This window comes from Brassica napus, chromosome A9, assembly GCF_020379485.1.
Source record: "Brassica napus cultivar Da-Ae chromosome A9, Da-Ae, whole genome shotgun sequence".
Taxonomy (NCBI): Eukaryota; Viridiplantae; Streptophyta; class Magnoliopsida; order Brassicales; family Brassicaceae; genus Brassica; species Brassica napus.
This window is the reverse complement of record NC_063442.1, coordinates 20,999,345-21,010,258: the sequence shown is the minus strand read 5'-3', so window position 1 is coordinate 21,010,258 and position 10,914 is coordinate 20,999,345. Positions and strand designations below refer to the sequence as shown.

Here is a 10,914-nt window from a genome sequence, read left to right as displayed (position 1 = left end):
GAAGAAGAACCGGTAAAAGGGAGGCTGTTGGTGGCAAGAACACTTCTGAATCTACAATCCAAGACCGAAGAGCTCGAGCAGCGTGAGAATTTGTTCTATACAAGGTGTCATGTTCAAGGAAAAGTCTGTAGTCTCATTGTGGATGGAGGAAGCTGTGTAAATATTGCTAGTGGTAAAGTAGCTAGGATTAAAAGTGCAGAAACATCCATGGCCATATCAGTTGCAATGGCTTAATGAAGAAGGCAAGACGTAGGTATCTACTCAAGTCTTGATACCTATTTCTATTGGGAGATACGGGGACGAGGTTCTCTGTGATGTATTACCAATGGAAGCGAGCCACATCTTGCTTGGGAGGCCATGGCAATTTGATAGACGTGTAACCCATGATGGCTTAACCAACAAGCCTTCTTTTGAGTGCAAGGGAAAAAGAACTATCCTGGTTCCTCTGACTCCTAAAGAAGTGCATCAAGATCAACTTCAGCTTCAAAAGAAGAAAGAAATCGACCTCAAGCCAGAGCAAAACAAGCAACACAACTTCTATGCCAAAACCGGTGATATTAAAAGATCTCTTTACTCTAATCAATCAGTTCTCTTATTTGTTTTAAAAGAAACTCTTTTGAATCTAACTGATTGTACACCGGTGTATCCGAGTGAGATGGCTACTCTTTTGCAGGAATATAAAGATGTATTTCCGGAAGACAACCCCATTGGTTTGCCACCCACTCGTGGAATTAAGCATCAGACTGACTTTGTACCAGGATCTGCTCTTCCTAATCGACCAGCATACAGGACCAATCCAGTTGAGACCAAGGAACTCCAAAGACAAGTTGAGGAACTGATGGAGAAAGGTCACATACGAGAGAGCATGAGCCCATGTGCTGTACTCGTTCTTCTTGTGCCTAAGAAAGATGGTAGCTGGTGCATGTGTGTTGATTGTAGAGCAATCAACAACATAACAGTGAAGTATCGCCACCCTATTCCTAGATTAGATGATATGCTTGATGAATTGCATGGCTCTAGCATCTTTTCTAAAATTGATTTAAAGAGTGGATATCATCAAATTAGAATGAAAGAGGGAGATGAGTGGAAAACTGCTTTTAAAAATAAGAATGGCTTGTATGAGTGGTTAGTTATGCCATTTGGATTAACCAATGCTCCTAGTACTTTCATGAGATTGATGAATCATGTGCTTAGATCATTCATAGGATTGTTTGTGGTAGTATATTTTGATGATATCCTTGTTTACAACAAATGTCTAGAAGAGCATATAGATCATCTTAGGTATGTTCTTGATGTTTTGAGAAAAGAAAAGCTTTAATCTAACCTTAAGAAATGTACTTTTTGTACGGATAACTTGGTCTTCCTAGGCTTTGTTGTGAGTGTAGATTGAGTAAAGGTGGATCAAGAAAAGGTGAGGGCAATTCAAGAATGGCCAAGTCCTCAGACAGTAAGTGAAGTGAGGAGCTTCCATGGACTTGATGGCTTCTATAGGCGGTTTGAAAGAGACTTCAGTACCATAGCAGCTCCCTTGACTGAGGTGATCAAGAAATAAGTTAGATTCAAGTGGGGAGAAGCACAAGAAACTGCTTTACAGTGCCTTAAAGAGAAGCTTAATCATGCCCCTCTTCTTATACTTCCAGATTTTAATAAAAATTTTGAGATTGAATGTGATGCCTCTGGTATAGGAGTGGGTGCTGTATTTATGCAGGAAAAGAGACCCATAGCTTACTTTAGTGAGAAGCTTGGAGGTGCCACTCTCAACTATGCAACTTATGATAAAGAGTTGTATGCCTTGGTGAGAGCTTTGCAAACTTCGCAGCACTACTTATGGCCCAAGAAGTTTGTGATACACACGGATCATGAGTCTCTCAAGTACTTGAAAGGACAAAACAAGCTCAGCAAGAGACACGCAAGATGGGTAGGATTCATAGAAACATTTCCTTATGTCATCAAGTACAAACAAGGTAAAGAAAATATAGTTGCTGATGCACTATCTCGAAGGTATATCCTCTTAACTACTATTGATGCTAAGTTGTTAGGCTTTGAACAACTTAAGGAAATGTATGAATCTGATCTTGATTTTAAAGAAGCATACAATTTGTGTTAAAACGTTGCTACTGGACATTACTTTAGACATGAAGATTACTTTTCTACGATAATCGTTTGTGTGTGCCTCACTGTTCTTTGAGAGATTTGTTTGTCAGGGAATCCCATGGAGGAAGTCTTATGGGACATTTTGGTGTAGCCTAGACTCTTAAAGTTTTGCAGGATCATTTCTTTTGGCCACACATGAGAAGAGATGTGGAAAGAATCTGTGAAAGGTATGCAACTTGCAAGCAAGCTAAGGCCAAATTCCAAACTCACGGTTTGTATACTCCTTTGCCCATTCCTTATCATCCTTGGAATGTGATACCACTAAAATTACCCTAAGGAGTGTTACTCTCATCAAAAGAGGTTCAGATGTAGTACTTAAGGATCGAATCCACAAGGAGCTAGGGAACAATTAAATCTAGTGTTTATTAATTCTAAGAGTTGTAAATGTTTAAATGAAATAGCAATAGTAACAAGCAAAGTAAATAGTAAATGTAACTTGGTTGGAAATTATATTAGACGCAGAGCCACTGTTCAGGTGTTTGAGATTATAATATCTATAGATGCCTATTTGTTGCATACATGATATGTTAGAGCTCAACCGCTTAACTCAGTGATCAGCTGTCGCATGTTTCACTGGTTAACAAGCTAGATCTCGTGTCTCAACGGTTAGTATGTTGACACGAAAGAGTATCGATCGATGGTCCTATAGGGACATCGACCGATACACCTTTACCTTCGTCGACCGATAGTCAGTTGAGGACATCGATCGACGGGTTCTAGCCAGGCCTATGCGCGAGTATGATATGCCCTATTAAGATACTAAATTGGCAGTTAGCCCTCTCTAGCAGTCCTAATATGATAGATAGATGTCAGGATGGAATAACAAGGGTGCTTGAGTATGCAATCCTATAATCATGTTCTAGTTAGCAAGGCTATAACAAGCAATGAATACAAATCTATCATGAATATCACAACAAGGCAGATCTATAGTTTGGGGCTAATCCCACAAACCTATCTGAACCCTGGATCTAATAAATGAACTACTCAGACATAGCAAAGCAATTCATGACAATGAAGAAATGGAAATTCATAGCATAGATGAAAAGAAATGAAAACAAGGAGTTCCAATCACGAGTGATCTTCTCTCCAAAACTCTCTCTCTCTCTCAAAGTAAAACTGTAACAAAAAGCTCTCGCTGCCGTCAAAACACTTAGGCAGTATATAATCTACTAGGTTAAAAACTCGTCAGGGCATTTTCGTAATTTGGCTTGGACTTGGGCTTCAAGTCCGCTGGATCCAAAATGTCGCATGTCCAATGTCTTGACATCGATCGATGGTACTTGTGTACATCGATCGATATTAATGATCATTTGTCGAGGCATCTCATGGTGTCGAAAACAGCACTGGATGTGCATCGATCGATTGTTCTTCCTCTCGTCGACCTCTACATGGTCAGCTCGGATGAAATGTCCTTTAAGCTCCAAAATGCTCCAAAGTCATAGCTTTACTCCGAAATGCACCTGAACCTGAAAACATACCTAGAATAGTAGAAAACATAGATATATATATAGTAAAACACCTATATATCATGGATGAAAACGGGTCAAATCCAAGGTATATCAACTCCCCCAGACTTACTCTTTTGCTTTTCCTCAAGCAAAACATACAGGCAATCTCTCTGAAAGATGTTTGAAAATATTAGGGACTCACAGATTTTAAAGCGTAGAAATCTTTTCCTCAACAATTTTGCAACCACATCTAAAAAGTCCTAATCACAGAAGCACACTATGCAATATCCTAGCTTTGCAACCATTTCTAACATAACACAACTCAACAATTCACGTCTGACATCCCCTCTACTGACTTCATTTCTTAGCATAGATATAAAGTAAATGCTTTACCTTGGGATTATCGATCATAGGATGCAAGGATTTCAGACAAGTATCTGGAGGTGCAGGTAAAAGTTAGTTCCTAATTTCTCTCTCTAATTTTCTCTCTTGAGTCAAAGTCTACTTCCATTGCAGGATCAGTGACCAAGATTGGACAGGCTTCCCTGAATCAAAACTTAATGGTGGTAGCCACGAAGCTCTATTCACTTCTTTTTGACCTATATTCAAGAATTTTTTGTGAAAGCGAGCCTTGAAGATTGCCACCTCCAAGTCCCGTTTCGAACTCTTTTATTGGAGTCTTTATGAATCAAGCCTTAATGGTTTTAGCCACCAAGTCCTGTTCAGACTCATCCTAAGTAAACAATAGATCTTTTTTTTTTAAATGGATAGAACTGAAATATAAATTACTAACTATTCTAGGGTCGAAATTTAGAGAGAGAAAATGTGATAAATAATCTACACAAGGCGTTACCTTCCAGACCTGTCTGAAGAATCTGATCCCATGTATACCAAGCCCCAAGACAAGCGGTTATGTCAGGTTTAGTGTTGGAAATCAGCTTTGGTTACTTCATACGGTCAAGGCAAGTGTATAGTTGATAGGTTGATCTGCTTTAGCATCTATAGTGCTATCTGCAATCAGTAAATCTAAAATGGTGCTAAAGATTGGTTAGATATTCAAGTTTAAATCAATATAAGATCATAGTCTCATTTTCAATAGCTAAGTATAATTTATTAAAATTCCTTTTATATAAGAATAAAAAAAATTATATCAGTAAATCTCCCCCCAGACTTAAATTACACTGTCCCAGTGTAACTCAGTCGGAGTTATGATGGAATAATTCATAAGTACAAAATGTAACAAGTAAGGAAGATACATCTGACCGGATTAGATATCGATCGATGTGAAAATGTTGCATCGATCGTCGTGTGTTTGTCTATGTCGAGCGATGTCGACGTCTCATCGGCGGTCGATATTCAGGTCCTCCTACTTGGGTCTCCTAAATCTGAAAGAAATAAAACGAAAGTAAATAAATGCTAGCTAATAAAACCAAAATAAAATACCTAATAGTGGGTTGCCTCCCTTTCAGCGCTTGGTTATAGTCATTTAGCTTGACTGTGGTAGTGATTGGCTATTTGGTGGATAACCAGCTGCTTGTTGGAAAACAAGCATCCACGTCATCTCTGCACATTCTGGACCCAGATGCAATGAAACTTCTTGTGGCCTCATAATTTCTTTTCCATTTGTCATCCATCTTCTTAAGTTCATTGGAGATGTTCTGTAGCCTATCTTGAACGTTGTCAATGCTGACCTGGTGCCAGCTTATGTTGTCATAGGCGTATGCTGAAAGTTTTGTCAGTTCCCCGTGCATTGACTCTATTCTTTTTTGTATCAGCTGCTCGCCGTCTGGTGTAGACTCGGCGTCGATCGATGCGATTAAGTGTTCGTCAGTCGATCTCGACGACTTACCATCGAGCGATTTCGCTCGCTTCCTGTCGATCGATGCTGATATCTGGTGTTGAGCTGCGAGTTGCCTCTGAATGGCTTTGACTTCTTTCTGTAACCATTTTGCGTGGCTGTCTAGTCCACCGATTCTGTTGTCGAATGGAAAGTAGATGTCATTGCAGCGTTTGTCAAGTCGTTCCTCCATGGTGTCTATAGCAGTGTAGATCTTGGATGTGATCTCATCAACCTCTGCTGCTGTGTAGGGAAGTAACTCCTCAGGATTCTTGCCATCGATCCAAGGCCTTCGTAGCCTGTCGATCGAAGATGAGTTTGCCTGCAAAAAAATTTTATTAGTAATTTTATCAATATCCCTTTGGGCATGAAGTATTTGACTAGACAATTTGTTTAAATATAGCATGACTGTTGATACGAAGCGGTCATGCATGTCCTCGTAAGTCTGCAGCCTATCATCCATGGCTGAGATCTTAGCGTCGAGCGATGTGATGGTACACACGTCGATCAATTTGGCTGGTTGTTGGTCCTTCTTGCGAATGGTGTCCAGATCTTGCTGTAGTAGCTCGATTTTATGCTCAGCCAGTCCACGTTGTTGTTGAGAGGGTAGTACACGTCGTTTATCCTCGTTTTGATGTATGCGACTTCCCATTCATCCTTGTGTTCTGCTGAACATTGCGGTTCTACAGAGATCTGGGGTGTCGGAAGACTGACGTCGATCGATGGTGCATGTGGTACGTCGATCGATGCTGAGGTCGTGGCTTCGTTCTAAAGTTGATGTCGTAAACTCTCAATTTATGTACTCATTTCTACCATACTTCTGAAAAACTCATTGTAGTCTCTATCCAAAGGTTGATGTGTATCTTCTACCAATGATTTGAGCTCCTCTCCCAATTTTTCCTGAGCTCCACAAATACCAGTCACCATCTCGTTGATTTCATCTTTGGTGTATAGTTCTGGTGCCAGTCTTGTGAGTGTGTAGGAAGTGGCTTGTTCTGGAAGACAGATGTGGCTCTCTTCAGAAAGAGATGCTCTTTCCAGTAATTTCCTGATATCGTTCTTTGTGACAGGTATCATCTCACAATCTACGCCTCGTGCGTGTCCACACTCATCTCTGTAGACTCTATACTCGTCCCTTTGTTCCCAAGTGAACTTTCTGGCTCCGTACATGTCAAAAGCGCAGTATCGAAATTCATAACGTCTGTCGATCGATGTCGGGTCATCCTTATCGGTCGACGTTGGTGTTATCCTATTGATCGATGCTTGGCCTTTTGGTTGGCATGATAGATCTGCATTGATTTCTGTTTCGGCGACTCCTACGTGTCTGTTTGGATCGGTTTGAATGACGTCCGGAGTGCCACGTTGCTGTGAGAATATGTTGTCAGGTACATTAGCCACTTGAAGGATATCTGCTATGTCCTCTTTAGACACTTGTAAGATCCTTCCATCTATTGTACGTGCGTTGCCATCTGGGTCCCTGAAAATACCAAATTCATCAGGTGTTAGAAAACCGTAATCAATGTTTGCATTATCATTCAATTTAGAAATAGAAAGATTAGGTTTAAGAGTAGTATCAATCGATGTTGATATAGATGCATCGATCGATGGCAGAATAATTTCTGCAGAACTTGTGTTCTTGAGATGATTGCTCTTCATGGATTTTCCTGTTGATGTAGACGGAAGAGTGTTCATCTTTTCTGCTTGTGTGTCTGCTCTGGTGTGTAGAGGTGGTTTCAGGGGTGCAAAACGTTTTAAATAGGTATCTATAAACCTAGTTGGAGAGGGAATATTCTCCTGCTCCTGGATTTTCGCTGCGGCGCGAATATCGATCGACGTTCCTGTATGGGTGTCGATTGATGTGAGCGGTTGTTTTGCTGGACGAGGGTGGGTATCGACCGATGTGGAGTGAACTTCGTCGAACGATGTTGGAAACGTGTTGGTGAACTTATGTGTTTCAAATCTTTCATCCTGCAAAGACATTTCTATTGCACGCTCCTTCCAATAATCCTCATCGTATTCCTCTGTATGTTCCTCGTTAGGTGAAGTAATTACAGTGTCAATTTCATGGAAACCACTGTCTGCCCAACTGCCTATGGAATAATCATCACGTCCTCTCTTGCTTGGACGGTGGAAGGCAAAGTGTGGGTAACAATGATTAGGTAGAGCGAAATTTGCAACCGGTTGCTTTAGGTCGAGCAACGTGTTGTTGCGGTCATCGGTCACCGTTGACTCATTGGAATCGATCGATGGAAAGGTGTGGGTGTCGATCGATTCCGAGTACTCTGTTTCGTACTCTGATTCGTACTCTGCTCCACAATGGCATGCGCCAATGAAGCCAAGTTCTTTCTCGTAATCCACATAATTAATAATTTCTCTCTTAGGTCGGATAGGGTCGTAGTGGATGTTGGGGTCTATCAGCGTCAGATACAATTTGTTTTTGTTCATGTCACATACAGCTCCAACTGTAGCTAGGAATGATCTTCCAAGCAGAAGTGAAGAGTTCCAGTTAAGCTTGATGTCCAGTACATAAAAATCTACCGGGACAAGGGCATTACCAATCTGTACCTCCAGATCTCTTATGATACCTTCTGATCGTTTTTCTGAAAGATCCACGAAGGTGAAGGATTCTGTTGAAGGTTCGATGGTCAAACCAAGATGGTATGCCATGATCCTAGGGAGGATACTAACTGATGCTCATGTGTCACACATTGAATGGGAAAATTCAACACCCTTGACTACGCATGGTATTGCAAACTTCCCAGGATCACTCTTCTTCGACAATGTGATCATGTGTCTCATCTTCTCTCTTACTTGATGAAACATTATCCTAATGTCCTCCTCAGTTACCTTTGTTTCTCTGAAGAACATCCACAACCGGTGTGTGAAGTAAGCTTCATCAAAAGGTTTTTCGATTGGGATTCTGAGGATTCTTTTAGTGAAACCATCCATCTCCTTATCGTTAGCTTCCCTCTTGAGGTTCTTTGGAATTTTCTCCTTTCTTTTCCTTAACCTTCTCCCTTCAGTTTCCTGATCTTTTTGAACTGGTTCTGGTTAACTATTTAAAGGGTTGGGTTTTGGTTTGGGTGGGCTAGCTAATGGTTTAGGTGGTGGTTTGAGTGCGTTGATATAGTCATTATCGATTGAGGGTAACCGCACTCGGTATGTCAGAGGTGCATGTCGATCGATGGGAGGTGTGTTGTGAAAATCGACGTCGGACTCACTCTGTCGATCGAGGGTTTGCTCAACCGATCAATCGATTTTATCATAGAAATGGGAGGGTGGGTAAGGATGCTTAGCTGCGAATTCCTCACGAGTTAGAATTCGAACTGCATTGCATTCAGTCGATTTAGCGGACGACGTCGATCGATGACTAGAGTAATTCATCCATCAATCTTTGTCATGGTCTGTCGATCGATGCGAGTTCATCGACATCGGTCGACACCATTAGGATCCGCCAAGACTCATGGAGCTTTCGATTTCGAAGTCTCCTTCCTCAAGCTTTTCATGTCTCACCACTTGCCAGAAATCATCATCTATGATGGCATTTACGTGATGTTTTCCTTTGTCAGCTCCTACCTCTCTAGCGAAAGCTTCTTGCCTCTTTATAGTTTCGCCAGTCTGAATCACTTGCGTTTCAAGTTTTCTCACCTGAGTCCCTAAGGTCTCGATTTTGGTGTTCAGATTTTTGTAGGCGGAGTCTATTTAACCGTTGAAATCCACGGTGATTTGTTGTTGTCCAAACAGTACTCGATCAAGCATTTCTTCGATCTTGCTTTCCTGAGTTTGGGGTGGTGGATTCTGGTAGTAGGAGTTCGAGTAGCTTTTGCTGTTGTTGAAGGGTTTTGAAATTGTGAACTCTGGTTACTTATTTGACCATTTCCAAAGAAGTTTCTGTTTCCGCCATGGTTTCCAAATTTCTGGAATCCGGTACCTCCGATGTAGTTCACATTTTCTTCTCCTTCTGTTTCTGCTACTTCTTCTTCAGCTAAACAGACTTGCTTCCTGAGAAGCTCGTGCACCACATCTAACTTAGCTCTTACTTCGTCCATCTGTTCCTTCTTGATAGAGGCTACAGACTTCTTCCGTTCAGAGTAAGTGTTTTTGGTGCTGCTGCTGTTAGCAAGGTTTTCGATAAGTCTTACAGCTTCTAACGGATTCCAAGTAGTGAAGTTTCCTTCACTCGCCGTATCAAGAGCCATTTGATACTGTCAGGCGAGACCTCGGAAGAAAGTGCTTAGCAGCTGCACTTCTTTAAATCCGTGGTGTGGACAGTCTCACTGGAAGAACCTAAATCTAATCCTAGCATCTTTGAAGGACTCTCCAGCCTCTTGCGAGAATGTGGAAATTTTGTTTCGAAGTTCTTCAGCGCGCGCCTTATCGAAGAAGTTTCGTAAGAAAGCATTCTTGATGTCGGCCCAGGATGTTAAGGATCATGTGGGTAGCTGCCTAAGCCAGTGCATCGCTTCTCCATTCAGCGTGTATCTGAAGAGCTTGCACAACAGGTAATCTTCGGGGACTCCTTCCATCCGAATAGCAGCGATTAAATCCTCAAACCGTTCACGATGGTCCATAGGATGCTCGTGCGGTAACCCTGAGTAGGGTATCTGCGACACGAGAGTGTAGTATTGAGGCTTCAGCTCAAAAGTCTACTTCTGGATCTCTGGAAGTCGAATAGCAGAGCTGTTGGAATAGTATTCATCTGGGCGATTGTAGTCGGCCAGTGGTTTCGATCGAGCGTCCTCGTCTATAGGTTGAGCAGCTCCTGTAGCATCAGCATCAGGGATTACAGTCCCCTGAGCGTCTATTTTCTGACCTGTTTACGCAGATGACCGTCCTGGTCATACAGGTTTCCGTTCTCGTCCTGTGTTAGAATAACAACGTTTACCATTTTTGACGACACAGTATCGATCGACGTACGCGGTGTAATATCGATCGTTGTCGAACGATTAGGATCGATCGACGATGAAGGTCTGCTGTCGGTCGACGGTTGGTTGTGAGTATCGATCGACGACGAAGTTGTTGCGTCGAGCGATGTGGAACGTTGACCTCTATGGATGGTGCATTCCAAGTGAGCAGGATCGTCTGAGAATAACAAGTCTTTCTCCTTGTTGCTTCTGGTACCGCTGGGCATGCACCTGAAAAGACAAGAAAAAGATTATGTTAGAAAGGGGGTAAAGAAGAGAATAAGAATCAATAAAACTAAATCTAATGGCGATCAAAGCTCCCCGGCAACGGCGCCAAATTTAATACAACTCAAATTACCCTTAGGAGTGTTACTCTCATCAAAAGAGGTTTAGATGTAGTACTTAGGGATCGAATCCACAAGGAGCTAGGGAACAATTAAATCTAGTGTTTATTAATTCTAAGAGTTGTAAATGTTTAAATGAAATAGCAATAGTAACAAGCGAAGTAAATAGTAAATGTAACTTGGTTGGAAATGATATTAGACGCAGGGCCACTATTCAGGTGTTGGAG

The 10,914-nt window shown here is 41.6% G+C and overlaps 1 protein-coding gene and 1 non-coding gene across 2 annotated transcripts; both read left to right on the top strand.

Annotated features, from left to right (window-relative positions):
* Positions 1 to 325: 325 nt before the first annotated feature.
* Positions 326 to 1,455, top strand: LOC125578135. The gene is made up of 3 exons (XM_048740433.1): positions 326 to 911; positions 1,221 to 1,281; positions 1,386 to 1,455. Exons 1-3 carry the CDS (start codon positions 326 to 328, stop codon positions 1,453 to 1,455), a joined length of 717 nt encoding a protein of 238 aa, XP_048596390.1.
* An 8,238-nt stretch (positions 1,456 to 9,693) lies between these two features.
* Positions 9,694 to 9,800, top strand: LOC125578786. The gene has a single exon (XR_007316869.1). It is a non-coding gene; the product is annotated as a small nucleolar RNA R71 (small nucleolar RNA).
* The last annotated feature ends 1,114 nt before the right edge of the window (positions 9,801 to 10,914 follow it).

What these genes read in the sequence shown, in the direction of transcription:
- LOC125578135 (XM_048740433.1), top strand. Translation starts at nt 326, where the DNA reads ATGGAAGCGAGCCACATCTTGCTTGGGAGGCCATGGCAATTTGATAGA. An exon ending in TCTTGTGCCTAAGAAAGATG is followed by an intron (nt 912 to 1,220) that starts GTAGCTGGTGCA and finishes TGTTTGTGGTAG; the next exon opens with TATATTTTGATGATATCCTT. An exon ending in GAGCATATAGATCATCTTAG is followed by an intron (nt 1,282 to 1,385) that starts GTATGTTCTTGA and finishes TTGTGAGTGTAG; the next exon opens with ATTGAGTAAAGGTGGATCAA.